The 15,668-nt window shown below is 37.0% G+C and overlaps 1 protein-coding gene across 8 annotated transcripts in view; it reads right to left on the bottom strand.

Moving 5' to 3' along the window:
• Positions 1-15,668, bottom strand: part of LOC121603565 (transcription factor kayak) — a 58,188-nt gene that overhangs the window by 23,890 nt on the left and 18,630 nt on the right. The window contains exon 1 of one of the 8 annotated variants that reach the window (XM_041932548.1): positions 861-1,603. The exons of the other annotated variants lie outside the window; for them this stretch is intronic. Within the exon in view, the coding sequence (XP_041788482.1) occupies positions 861-959 (99 nt within the window). The 5' untranslated portion in view covers positions 960-1,603. Of the gene's footprint in view, positions 1-860; positions 1,604-15,668 lie in introns of those variants that run through there. 8 annotated transcript variants of the gene reach the window in all.

Consider the following 15,668-nt stretch of genomic DNA (forward strand, 5'->3'; position numbering starts at 1 on the left):
TCTACTTTATTTATTCATTAATTTTTTGAATTTTATTATAAAAATAACGGTCAAATTGAAATTTGGAATCGCCTGAATTTGATTAAAAAATAAGCACAATACGAAAAGAGGAAGAAGAGAAACGTCATTCTCCATACAAAATGTATGGAATACCCGGGTATGCTGGTTGCCAACTTACGTGGTAAAGTTAAAAAAAATCAAAATAAAATACTTACAGGCTGTTTAAAATTACAACTTTTGCACCAAAAAATCATAACTTAAAGTTGGGAGGCTACGAAAAATTTCAGGTCAATAAAAGCAATGAATCAAAAGTTATTGCAGTTCGAAGTTGAAAAAAATACCCGGGTATCCGGTTGCCAACTTAAAGGTTAACGAAACTTGTCTGTCACAAGAACGGTTTCAAAATGCATAACTAGTTTCCGTTTGTCTTGACGCACTTGTCTTGTGTCATTTCCGTTTGTGTTTAATAATCGGGCCTAATGTGTACAATTTTTTTTTTCTTCAAAAAGTTCTAAAAACGCTAATACAGCAAGGTGTCGAACTTACCCACAGTCTCGAAACAACCCTGACTTTCCCTAATTGTTAGCAGTTGATAAGAGCTATTTTTGACTCGCATTATCTCACCCATTCAGCTCAAAATGATTGCATACCACGATGATGCAGATGACAAACAGAGTCAAAAAGTAAGACCAAGATACAGAGAGAAATAAAAAAAACGTGTCAAATACAGAGAGAAGAATAAATGCACAGACAGGCATGAGAGATAAAAATAAAGGTGTAAAGACCGATCGACAAAAATACGAAAAAAACGAGATACAGATAACAAAGTTGAGTTGGTGTTCGGTTATTCGTGTACTTACGAGTTTTCTTCTAGGTGTCAATGGTGTGATTGGTGGATTGGTATTATACACGTTAAAATAAACATCATTTATTACAAGCACATCATCATCCCTCGTCATTTGGTCGGCTGGCTATGTCTCACAGGATACTTAGCCACAAAGATAAATAAACCCGCACCAAACCACTAAACAATTTACAATACAGTTACACACAAAGAACTAGGCGAAATTTATCTTTTAACACAAAACAACAAAGCGGTTCGTACAGCACTGACGTCACGTTTACTGGTTTTCTCGTTCAAATGATAACGTAAGCAAGATGTAAAGAAAAACCTTTATATCGGTTCGATTGCCAGAACGTAATTACGAATAATCTATACTTTTGGCTTTATCTTTGCCACATCAAGAAAAACACACGCTCACAAGTTGTTAGCCACAAACACACTAACTTAGATTTTTTCAAGCAAAATAGTTTGCTTATTCGATTTGATTGATGTATTTTTATCGTAGTTTTGAAAATGCTTTCATACAATGTTTCACTCGTATTGCAGTGCGTCACTCGGATTTTTGCGAACGGTGGTTAGTTAGTCTGATTATAGGGACACTTCAATTCATTTCAAGTAAGTACAAGTCAAATCCCCCAAAATGTTTGCAAACTTTTGTTTTTTGTTTTTATATATAGTACTGAACCTACTATTTAGCTGTATTAACTGCAAACTAAACTGTACCGATGTTTTGACCGCGTATATATATGAAGAACTCACGCGCAGCGTTCGTGCTGAGACCTACATATACTGACTGTCTATGGAGAATGAGTTGCCAAGGTGCGCGCAAACATGAGCGAACACGATTGAACAAAGCTAGCCCAACCCTCTCTCTCATTCTCTCATTTTGTGTTTCACGTCACCCCTTGCCGTTTCCTATACCTTCATTAGCAGTTGGGAGAGTGATTTGATACGAATGTGCTCTACTTCCTTTTTCTCACTGAAAATGATAGTAACACTCAGTAAAGGGAGTTACCTTGTTCCACTTCTGTTCTGCCTCAGTAGGTGGGAACAGAATTGGAACGAAAATTTTGCCCGTTTTTTATGGAAAAGTTGTTCTGTGTAGGGAACGTGTCACAAGTGTATGGGGACAGATACGTAGCAAACCATACCACTCTTACAAATTATATAAATGAAAGAGAATGATGCGCGGAAGAGAGTTTACTACGTGTTGAGCGTATCGTACTGGTTTCCAATTTGAATGGGAAACCCAACAATCCGCGAATCGGATTTTGTCCAATTGTGTAAATAAAAATCGTGGAATAAATGCATCGATAGTTAATAAATCAGTTGAATCAATTTTTTAATGAAATCGGGTAAAAGGTAGGTCCTGTCCTTTTAATCTGTCAATTGGTAGAGTAGTTTTAAGATACAAACCTTTTTTTTAAATGGAGTGTAACAGTAGGCGACAGATATAATGTCAACACTCCATTCAAAACCTCAAACCAGTTAACTAGCCTCAGATTTACAGCCTAGATTGTTACAATCGAGGAGGGCCGTTATTGTTTTTTTTTTATGCTGAAGCAATAATATTTAGTTTAAACATGGTTCAACACTATTTGATTCGATAATTTTAGATATTTAGATGTACTGTTCCTCATTTCAAACAGAACAAAATAATATAAAACAAAATGATGAATATTATTTCATTAACAGGCTGAAATTTTAGCTTCCTAATGCAGTTATAGTACAGTTTAATTGCCCAGTCCTAGCCACAGGAGGATGGTCCACTCTAGCCTTAACCCACGACGGGTAGATTGTTAAGTCGTGCGAGTTGACGACATAACCACGGGACCGTTACGTCTACTATTCGCATTGAAAAAATAACATAACTACTCCAGTTTTATAGTGTTTGCAATGTTTTTAGAAAATATTAAATTTCGTCAGCAAAAATATCAAAGTTTCCTAATTTTATCCTCAATGTTAATAAACCTGCGTACTGTATTTTTTTCTCAAAGTGAAAAAATGACAGGAAAATACAATTCAAAACCAAACAGTCGAATAGAGATATTCCGAAATCTTCCATGAAAGCGCTGAAACGTCGGAAACGCCGCCAAACATACAAACAACCAAACATAAACAGAGCGGCGAATTTGATAGCCGTACAGTTTTTTTTTTTTTGTATTCTCAAAAGAAGATGCACGGTTAGGCCCAGGTCTATGATAATGTTACGAGAACAATTGTTGTCGAAACAACGTCGTTCACGTTCCAGCCTACACTTTCACGTCGCGCACTGAGTTCCTCAATAGTGTTCCTCATGCTTGCTAGCCTCTTGTGTTACTGCGCGTATCTATTTGAATTAGATTTAGCCTTAAAGTGTAATTTTGTTTAAAAAGGCCAACAAGGTCCATTGAAACACTATTTAATTAACCTAAGCCTATTCCAACAAATAATTCAAAATTAACCATTGTCATATGGTTACATACATCAAAGATATGTGAGCAGGTCAAAATGACGATTATGACGGATACATTGTTTTTTCTCTATTCTTTAGAATCACTCCAATAGTGAAGGTCAAAGAGGAAGAATAAAATTGTGGGACTCAATGACAAAAAGCGTATTGGAGCAGAAGCTTGTGATGGGAAGATCGAAGTCGCACTGACCGAAAAAGGCGTTAAAATGATGTGGACCATATATAAATGGACCACAACTTACACATGTAGTAGGCCGTAATGACGAAGCGATTGAAAGACGGAGACGTAGAGATCTGAAAGGCACATATATAGGTATGCGGAAAAGTAAGAAAGGAGAATAATTTTTTTACAGAAAATGTCATCCAATGCAAATAGCACGAGCGACGTTTTCTTTGTCAACATAAATTCATAGTTTTTGATTTTTTTAAAAACAGATACCTCTCTCAACGACTAGAATCATGCTTTGCACGAACCATGTAGTGCTCAAAACAGATCACACGATTCATTTTTTTTTTTCATGAACCAGTGAAGTAGTAAAATCAGAAAAGTAATATTAAGATATAATAAACCGCTTCAGCTGTGTCCATTTTTCCCACATCAAATGTCTGTCTAAATTAGATTTAAAAACCTACATTTTCAATTGATAAAAAATCCATTGAATTTGAAAGAAACTAAAATAAAGTTATAATGTCTGCACTATTTATGGTCGCTGTATTGAAACACCTCTACAATGTTAAAAATCGTCCTTAATGTGTCCGTCTTTACCAACCTTCCCCTAAGGGATACTCGTTTTGACGGGTTTCATTGTACATAAATTCTAGCAGATATTACTTCATAAAAAAATGAAAAGAAACACAAACAACTAGCCAGCATCATCTGAGAAATAACGATGACGCATCATGGTCAGCAAGCAGCGTTGTGAGTGCCTCAAGTATAGACTCATTCACAAAACTCCATAAATGAGCGGCACAAGCATTACAATACATTTAAAAAAAAACTCATCCAAGAGAAATCGAATTCTCGGAAAGCAATGCTTACGTAGCTGTAGTTAAAGAAGCCCCCTTGTGAACATATGGTTGAACCAATGGCAAACGAGTATGACGATATGACGCACTCAGGCATACACGAAGACAGCTGGGCACGAGCGATAAACCCACTATGATTTCATACGCTCGTATGTCGCGTGGCCTTGATTTTTACCGGACCTACAACGAAACCATTTAAATTCAAACAAGATTAGCACCCAAGCACAAAAAAGCATCATCCTTGCTCGCTCTCTCTGCTTCGATGGTCTGTTGAATCGAACAAGAAAACATGTTGCTTTTGTTGCTTGAGCATATACTAAGTTTTCACGAAAGTTTTACTGTAATTTAACTTTAGTTCTGTACATAATACTTCAGTGATGTGTAATTAACAGCCAAATGTTTTCTAAAAAAAATAAACATCACGGTACGCTGTGAAGGTTGAAATTGCGCCAAAAAAGTCTTTCGTCTATTAACTGCTTTAGAATGTTTTTATTGATGAATTTCATAAAAAATTGAATTCATACCCATGCTCGCAACAAATGCTAGAAATTTGTCAAGTCTAATACAGGAACTTACATTCATGCTGAGTAAAAAATAAGAAAAAAAAACTACAGAATACAAAAAACGGCTATCAACATGCCCGAAAAAGCCACCACCGAACGCCAAATATGGTGTAATGATCAGACAAATACTAAATGTGTGTGTGTCTGTGTGTGTGTCTGTGTGTCTGTGTGTCTGTGTGTCTGTGTGTCTGTGTGTGTGTGTGTGTGTCTGTGTGTCTGTGTGTGTGTGTGTGTCTGTGTGTCTGTGTGTGTGTGTCTGTGTCTGTGTGTCTGTGTGTGTGTGTGTGTGTGTGTGTGTGTGTGTGTGTGTGTGTCTGTGTCTGTGTGTCTGTGTGTGTCTGTGTGTGTGTCTGTGTGTGTGTGTGTGTGTGTGTGTGTGTGTGTGTGTGTGTGTGTGTGTGTGTGTGTGTGTGTGTGTGTGTGTGTGTGTGTGTGTGTGTGTGTGTGTGTGTGTGTGTGTGTGTGTGTGTGTGTGTGTGTGTGTGTGTGTGTGTGTGTTTGTTAACGTGTATATGCGTGTGCGGGTTTGTGTCTGAAGAAACGTAGCGTGACATGATGGCATATTACGTCGAAAGCTTCTGATAATGTGTGTTATCATGTGAAACAACGTGCGTTCACACTTGGAGAAAAGCTAATGCTTGCATCGTCAGCAGCGCTTGTTCTTCAGACGAGACCGCAGGTGTGCTGTTTGACGAATGTCAATGCGACAGCGGTGCGAAATGGAAACGCGCACAATAGCAATGAACTCGGCATTCCCTCAATTCCCTCAAAGCAATCTTAGTAACAATGGGTTGAGGATAACATTGTACCGATTATCAGCACCATATAATAAAACGAATGGCGGCTGCTGGCATTAAGCGCAAAACGATCGAGTTCGTGATGGAACGATCGCGCACTTTTGTGGCAAACGCGCTTCGGACAACCGAAACGCGCAAGTCACCCGGACGTCCTCGGAAGACCACGGCGGAGGAACACTTAAAGATTGTTAATATATCGAAGCTCTAGCGAAGGCGGTTGTCCTGCTAATAACAACAAAAACCTAACCCAAAAAACAAAAAAAACTACGAACAAATCTATCCAAAACGACATACTTGTGACACAAACACACAATACACACTCAAACATTTACACACACATTAAAACATACACACACACACATGCACACAGAATCAAACACAAATGAATACAAAAAAAAGTGCGTTGAAAAAAAAGCCCTATCTCAGCGGTCAGCAAAGTCCGGCCCGCAGGCCAAATGCGGCCCACCAAACATTTGACTGATTTTGAAAGTTCGGAACAAACGATTCGTACACAAATTACTGAAGATCTTTTAGTATGCCATATTATACCATCGTACATTTTCAACTTTAATTAAAGTACTATGGAATGACGGACCGTTCAGTATGTTCGAACTCGAGGTCAATATCCCCGTAACTTTTGCATGAAAAAATATGCCATTTTCGGCTGGCTGCAAAAAAAAGTAGTGGAAAGGTCATTATTTAAGCTAACTTGCACAAATAAATCAAGACTTTGCCTTTCATCAGTTATCAGGAATGTTCATCATGGTGGACAAAGACATGCATGATTTAAGTTCTACCTTCGATTTTCATCAATTCCTCCTTTTTCGCTAGTCTTTCGCTACAAAATTGTTAGAGTAGAGTTTTTGCATCACGTTGATGAAGAAAAAAAATCGATGGGACACAGGTGACGAATGTTGGACCAGTTCGCAGACTAGGGTGACATTTCGATATTCTGTCGAAATTTACCTGAAATGATTGCATTGAGTTTTTCGCGTAATTGTTTGCCACTGCGAAGCCAGTGGATGGAGTTTCTAATTCCTGATCTGTTTATTCATGTTTCTCAGGTATTATTTTACTGTTTGGTGGGTTGCATCGATCTCCCGGTCCAGCTAACGTAGTAATGTAGCCACTTGTCCCTCTGTCTTCATTTCAGCTTCTTTTTAAACCTCAAAAATGAACCAGGGCTTTCTTTCAATGCTTTGATTGTTGCCTAATTGTACCAAGATGTTGGCAACCAAAATGCCGAAACGGGTATATACGACGTCCACAAACTTCCGCACGGAGTCCATTTTTTACGCTACGGGTGCCATTCTTTGATCGCGCACGCTTTTGATTCACTGTTTTGGCCATCATGGTTAGAGTTTGACTGATAGAGGTGTCAAATTTTGTTTGCTAACTAATGGGATACTACTACTCAAAGTGCAATTAACGTTTTGTTAGTGCGGGTTAACATAATCTCATGAAATTGTTGTTAATTTTTTTAATACAACCATTATGTAATATTAACATTATTTTAACACCACAATAAGACTATCGATATGAAGGTCGCATACGAAATTTTATACCGATAAGATACACAGCCGGTCTCGTAGTACAGTCGTCAACTCGTACGACTCAATAACATGCCCGTCATGGGTTCAAGCCCCAAATGGACCGTGCCGCCATACGTAGGACTGACTATCCTGCTATGGGGGGATCAATAAGTCACTGAAAGCCAATCCCATAAGTAGTGTGGTACAGGCAGGCCTTGACCGGCAACGGTTGTTGAGCCAAAAAAAAAAAAAAGATACACTAAAAAAAAAAGATACACTTAAGTCTGGTTGCAATGAATTTATTTAAAATTTTGCATGCGACTGTCATCAACCTAATACATGGAAAACAAAGTTTTGGATGTAATAAAATAGCATACATTTTTCCCTCGTTAATATTTGCCCTGCTATTCGTTCGTTTTAATTTCACATAAATCAGTTGTTTTCTCTTTTATCTAGTTTAGAGGTATTTTGCATCTTATTTAAAACAAATAAGAACATTGATAAAACCCTGTTGTTGTAACGAGAACGACGATTCCACGCTGTTCCTGTTTACGAGTACAACGATTGTCAAAGTGCTAAATTTTTTCATAAGGAATCATAAATCAACTTATCAGACATGACATAATTGTCCTTAAAACATTTTTATAAATACTAAATGCACATTTTCCTCGATAATTTTTCAGCCAATACCACTTTTGTATCATCCCCAGAATAGCGCTTATATTTTTTGCGGGATGGATCATGAAGAAACGGTATTGCTCTTGCTTCGCTATGTTTTGAATTATCACACTATTGCCCTTCTTTTAGCAATCCTCAAATGATTAAAGGATACAATTAGTTTACTTAAAAACTTACTTAAAAAAATTATTTAATATTATCAATTTTGAACCATACTTGGATGCAATAATTATAGGAAAACAGCAATAATACCAATTATTTTGTTTCTAAAATTTTATAATGTAATAATTAAAGCACAATAATAGAAAAACCGCATTCTCCTGGCCCGCATCTTTAGATCATTTACTAAATTCGGCCCTTTGCCTCAAAATTTTGCCGACCGCTGCCCTATCTTATTGTCCGTGACTGTACCTGTTTTCGGCAGGACAACAAAAAACGTGTAGTTGGGCAAAAACGCGTTGAAAATTGTATCAACATATATTTTTTAAATAGAGATATGCTCATTTATTATTCATACACGAAGTTTCACATCATTTCCTTGCATATTTTTCAAAATATCAAACAAAATGTGCAGAGTTCAACATGTTTCACCAGATTTGCTGTCAGCGAATAGTTGGGCAGGTTTCATTATTAAGAGAACCAGGAGCACTAAAACGATAAGAGTGTGGTTTTTTATAAAAGATTCTATGGCTGCAGCAGTTATTCTAGCCTGTATTGAATTTTAAAATCACGAAAACAGGTAATTATTCACTTTAAATACTGCCGAAAATAGATACACGGTAAATGTTGATTTTCGACAGATAACTGCTGTGAGAAATAACTTGAAAGAAAATAATAATTTTGTGAGTCAGTCGAAGTCATATTCTAAAGCCATCAGGCAATCTAATTTCTCCAATACCTACTTTGTTTGAAACTCACGCCAAAGTGACTGTACAAAATGCCAGCAAAATGACCAAAACGGGCAACGTAAAATTAATGATTTAAGTACTTTTCAACACTAATCTAAGGAAAGTCAGAGTGTAAAATTGTTTTAAAAATGTTTGTCTACCTATTGGCATTAATTAAAACATTTATCGACCCGTATTCGCGTTGCCGAAAATAGGAGCACAGCCTGCCGAAAATAGGACCAAACTGCCGAAATTAGGAACAAAAACAGTTTTTGCATTTTCATGAATATCGCTAGAAAATGCATTTGAAACGGCAAATAAAAAAACAGCACAACGTAATACGATAGTTTATCGTTCAAAATAACGTCACTTTCATGAAAAATAATAAAAAGTGTAAGTGTACGAGCAGTTTTTGTGAAACTGCTGCACTAACCTGTCCAATACTGGTACATTTACCCTATAATAATTAAATCACTCATTTTTCTTCAGTTTATCTTACTTTTTCACCGCATCTACCTCTTTATACAAATATTTTTCGCGTTGTTCCACTGTTCGTTACCATATCTATAAAACAAATCCTAGGAATGACTAACGGTACGTTACTGCGGCTTCTTAGACCGTTTCGCTTGAAAAGCAACGACTGTTGTAGCGAGTGCAATCTATTAAACAGAAGAGCAAGCCCCCTAACCAGGCTACTTTGATCATATTACAGCCAGAATTCATTACTTGAATGCTTTTTAGTTGACGTGCCTTAGATGAACGCTCGATAGATTGCTGACAGGTCAATCAATAAAATGGACAGGAAAAAGTAAATCAGTGTGAATAGTTTTTGATACAAACTGAGTTCATGAAAACAGGATGTCCCATGAAGTGAATATCATGAAGAGGCACACTTTTTCGGGCACATTATCACCTCGCAGGGACATACCGCAGGGATTTTTTAATTTCAAATTTTGAGCACCCACTCTTTGGGTTTCAGAAAATCAAACTTTTGGGGCGTTAACGATATCGTCTAGCTATTTTACTTGGAATTTGACACTTGGCAACTGAAATCATGTTAACACTGCATACAACTCCACACGCAAAACTAGCCTCCGTATTTCAGCCTAGATTATTTCATGCTATATGTAAACATATATGTATATGTAAATATAAGGCATATGTAAAAAAACGCCGATACGTCTCGGGCACGAGCAGATTTGCTCATGACTGATTGATTTTATTCCCAAGGATAAATATTGGGCAAAGAAAGATTAAATAAATCGATCTGAACAATTTTTATGTTTAATAACTTCAGCTCATTTCAAACAGAACAAAACAGAGAGTTCAAAGAGAAAAAAATTTGAAATGCATCTTTGCTTGTACGCAATTGCTGAACTCCAGTATGACGGACGGTAACTGACAGATTGACAGATTGACATTAGTGCTCGTTGGCTGAAAAACAGAAAATGCCTGTATGTTGGCTTTTTTTTTGTTTACAAGCGAATGAATTAGTGATCCAATTGTTTGCAAGCAATCTATACTAGTGTTGGGAATTTCGTTAAAAAAAGGAACGGAACGGAACTAGTCATTTTTCAAAAAGAACGGAACGTGAACCTAGGGTGCAAAAGAACCGACCCAGAGCTTAGAAGCCAAACTGTCATCCGCGGGGGGGCGGGGGGGCGTTTGTTACTTGATACAGGATATGAAAAGGCGTTCCTTAAATCGTCATTCTGAAATCACCAAATCTAGATGGGTTCAACCTATGTCTAGTAAGCTCTACCAGCTGTGCTAATATAAAACATGCATTTATTATCTAGCATTTTTTTAAACTTTTTAGATGCGACGACCATTTTCGATCAAAGCGTTCCTATACCACTAATAGGCTTGGCTATCAGTAACTTAAATGCCCAAAGCAGGATAATCATCCCAGCGTATGGGAGCACGATCCATTCGAGGATTTTACCCATGCCGAAGTTATTGAGTGGTCCGAGTTCAAGGTGGAATATAGAGGAGGTGTCTTCTTAGCGTTTGGCATGTTGCCATTTTAAGATTCAGTTTGACGACAGCCGTCGATATTTGTTTACAGGCAGCAGCTACATTATAACGTGTAAAATGTCGATTTATGGAGTGTGGATGCAAAATACGAATTTTTAATGCTAAAAAAATGTGTATTAAACGAAAACAATTCATATATCATATCTAAATACCAGCAACATTCGTCGCATTTGACAACTGTCGTCGATCCTGGTTTTGTGCTTTTTTCTAAAGCCTCGATGCCCAATTGTTCTACATGACGACACCTCCTTTCTACCCACTTTGGTCCGAGTTGACGATTGTATCACGAGATTGACTAATTATTTGAATTTCACTTACTACTTAAAACAAATAGTTTTTTTTTTCACATAAATCGTTTACAACATCACGGCACTCAAACGGTTGTCGAATGGAACAGAATGCTTCGAATCGAATGGCTAAATATTGGAATCATGCCGAGTGCCAAGATCAAGCGGATATCGTGGCATAAAAAATAAATACATTTTATTTTTCGTTGTTCATACTCACATATTATAATACATCTTTTCCAACCCGTTCTGCCACATGAGTACAGATTTAAATTTGATAATAAATATTTGTCTAGTTAAGATAAGCTTATTATAACAAAAAGTATAATAGATGTTACAAATGCACCATAATATCAAATGCAACACCATTTTTGGTTTCGCTTATCACGATTTTTATAAAAGATACGCGACGAAGTGCGATGAATATTCCTGTGAGCATGGGGAGAGTGCACAGGCAACACGTACTGTGTGCGAGAAAGAGTGAACAGTTATCTTGCATGCAGCAAGCAACAGCCGGACAAAGCCGGTTTTTTCAAAGAACGGAACGCACGAACGATAGCACCTTGCTAAAAATATTGAAGCGGCAAAGACCGGAACGGAGTGAACGGAAAGAACGAATTGAACGGAACGGAATGAACGGAAAGAACGGAATGAACGGAAAGAACGAATGAACGGAACGGAACGGAATGAACGGAATGAACGGAATGAACGGAATGAACGGAATGAACGGAATGAACGGATCGGAAAGGAATGAACGGAAATAACGGAAAGAACGGAATGAACGGAACGGAACGATTTTGTATAAAGGATCGGAACGGAACGGCCTACATAAAGAACTGAACTTTTTTACTAGGTTCGGACCGGAACGGCCAACACTAATCTATACTCTTCCCATAGTGCCAAATCTATCTGGATCGATAGAGTCCACCTACTTCGTCCATACTTGTTAATTAGTCTCTTCTCTTCTTTGGCACAACAACCGCTGTCGGTCAAGGCCTGCCTGTACCCACTAGTGAAGTGAGCTTGGCTTTCAGTGACTTATTGTTACCATAGCAGGATAGTCAGTCCTACGTATGGGGTCCTACGTTGATTAGTACGGGAGTTAATATATTTAGGGTAGATGTACCTATAGTGGTGCTAGTACCAATAGTGGTGGTATTGCACTAAAATGTGGTTCATATGGCAAATTAAAAGTAATTAAGTTATTTATGTTCGTGTGAAATGTTCTTTACCCTTTTACAAAGGGTTTAAAAGTTAAATGGGGCCATTCCGTTACTTAGTGACCGAAAAATACATTATTTTGTCAAATGTGTCAACATGTTTTCCAAAATCCTTAGGATTTCATAACGATACTCATATTTTTGTTAACGTTCTAAATGACCACATAACAACGCAATTATTAGTTTTTTAACATAATTGTTATCATATGATATTATTTTTTTCAAATTCATTGGCTTTTGACCATATTTATGCATTTTTAAGTGTTTTTTTACCATTGTGCCATTATAGGTACACAAAACAGGCATGTTCCTATAGTGGTTATAGTTATAAAATCAAGAAAAACAGGTCGTTTTAGATTTTTTCGAGAATACTTTTGACATTTCGTACTGTTTTCACTAAAATAAGCAACAAAAATGAGTTTTCTGTAAGTAGTTTACCTAACAAAGGCCAAAATTCGCTTATTCTACTGAGTGAAAAATCGAATCAAAACAAGCAAACTCTTCTGGGTATGGGTTGAGGACAGGTGTGATGCAGTACTTTAGTCAAGAGTTTCATCGATCATATTTATACATTTTTACGATCAAATTACGCAAGAAACCAATATTATGGCAGTAATCCTTGCTATTCATACGAAAACAGCATCGAAACTAAATTTAATTGATATTATACACTGTTTTTAAGGCATCTTTGTTTACCACCACTATAGGAACCATACCACCATTATAGGTACAACGAAGCAGTCACAAAAATATGTATTTTTTCGTAAATTTGATGTGTTTCCTGATGAAAATGATTGTGATTACGAAGATAAAACATATTTCAATTGCTATGTGTTAAAATATTCAGAAATTGTCCTTCCTGACACTTTAAATCCATTAAAACACATCGGTACCACTACAAATTGCACCACTATTGGTATATTTACCCTATATATACATATAAAAAAAAGGTAAACCTGGAACGCCTCAACAGGATTTTTTTTAACAAAAATCTCAGTGACCTGCCTTTTCGCATTTCGTTTTTTGACATCATTAAAAAATAGTACAAATATTAAAGAGATGAAAAAAAAACAGGGCAACGATACAAACAACTAGCCATTACAGACCAAAAAGCGACTGGAGATACCAACCAAGATTTAAATTAGACTGCACTGCGTTTCATAATGATCCTAGTTTTTGTTTCATTAAGGCATTAAAAAAACACACGTTTTTTTAATTCGTTTGAAAAAACTTTTGTCTGAAAAAAATCCCAATAATGGGTCCCTTTCCGTTTTAAGTTCGTAGGCTGAAATTTCAGCCTGTCAGCTGTTTGCATTGTATAGCAGTTTTTGAGCAGCTATCTAAGTGAGTATAATATACAGGTGGGCTTATCCCAAGGTGTATGAATTTAGAACACTGATTTTTATCGCTTCTGCTTCTGAATGAAGATTTTAAGAGTGTTTTGTGTATTCGTCAAGCCTCCAGAAAGCTCGTTGGAGCAAAAGTTTTCACTCGTTCTGTCAAAAAGTGATGTTCAAAATTGGTTATAAAAAAATGTTATGAGACCACCTGGACTACATACACTTTGATTCTAGATGCCATCACCTGATTTCTTTAATGCACCTTGGGATAAATGTAAACAACACCGTCTTTTCGAGCAGGTACTTGAAACTAATTCTAGCTTTGTGGCTAGAATAATCTAGACTGAAAATTGCAGGCCATTTTTTTGTGTGGTTTTGTATGGAGTGTTTACATGATTTCAGCCTCCAACTGTCAAACTCCATACAAAAAACTAACTAGAATCGTGAAGGCCCCCAATGTTGGAAATAATCTTTATAATAAAAAAACTTGAAATCATTGATAACTAACTGAGATAACAAATAAGAAACAAGTTTATTTGGGTCGGTCTGGTGGTACAGTCGTCAACTCGTACGACTTAACAACTACATGGGTTCAAGCCCCGAATAGACAGTGCCGCCATACGCAGGACTGATTATCCTGCAATGGTGACAATAAGTCACTAAAAGTCAAGCTCACTTCACTAGTGGGTACAGGCAGGCCTTGACCGATAGCGGTTGTTGTGCCAATGAAGAAGAAGATAAGTTTATTTAAATCTAGTGATTAGTTGATCCTCCATTGTGGTTGATCACCTTAATAATCCGTTTTGGCATACTTTTGGTAAGATTTAGCTAAGACTTAACAGACAAGGTTCGCCTGGCATTTATAATCGCTACTTCCAGATGCTGTTCGATTTCATAATGTTTCCCATCTTTATACACTCTTCAAATTAACATGCCACACGTTTTCGAAGGTATTTAGATCAGAAGAAACGGCTCATCATAATAATCAACATCAGTCATAATATTGATTTGCATTATTTCCAGGTAATCCTTTGTTTTTTTTTTTTTTGCTGACATGTACGGAAGCATTATCTTGTTGGCATATCAACTGATTGTTGTATGTGTTCAAATGAGGTTTTAAATGTTTGCCAATGATATGGATGTGCTAATCACTGTCTATTGGTGTTGGAACAATCGACTTTTCAATCGCCTCCGAAATTGCGCCTAGAAAAATATCGTGTACCATATCGCGAATCTGACCAGCTGTGAGAATAATCTTTTGGTCCATCACGATAGAACTTTTTTTCATCAATCGAAATGGCCTACGAACAAAATATAGTTTAAAATATGTTCAATACCACATAATGAAAACTTATGCCATTCCCCAACCGACATTATCGCGCGTTATTTTACAATTTTGTATGAGAAAAAACGAGCTCAAAACGTTCTCAAATCGTGCTCATTAGCTGCACTAAACCCAACCGGCATTATCGCGAGATTTTTATGTGTATCTATCATTTTTCTCATTCTAATATTCACAAAATTTTTCGTTCTGCCTCGCTCTTCTGGGTGTTGGTCTGGTTTTGCTCGCAACTTGGCTGTGTCACACCAAACATCCTCATGTTTCATATGGCTCTTCTCTTTCCATCGTTAGAAAGAAACTCTTGTGTCTCACTTTTCTGGGACTTGTCCAATTTCGCTTGCTACATCAATCGTTCACGCAAGCGTTCTCCTCTCGTCCGCTCTTTGTATCATTGTACAGGTACTTTCCGATATACGCTATCAATGCGGACCGGAGGCAATAGCGTATCTCGAAGATTAGCGTAAGTCGAAAGCGAGGCAGAATGAATGATTTACTGAATGTTAGAATGTGAAAAATGTTAGATACACATAAAAATCGCACGATAATGCCGATTGGGTCTATTCACTTTTGCACATGTGTTTATTTTTGTTTATTTTTTTTTATTTGAAAATTTTTATTGTCTACCACCTTGGGTTTCACAATAAAGGATGGGGAAAGTAGATA

Source organism: Anopheles merus, chromosome X (genome assembly GCF_017562075.2).
Source record: "Anopheles merus strain MAF chromosome X, AmerM5.1, whole genome shotgun sequence".
NCBI lineage: Eukaryota > Metazoa > Arthropoda > Insecta > Diptera > Culicidae > Anopheles > Anopheles merus.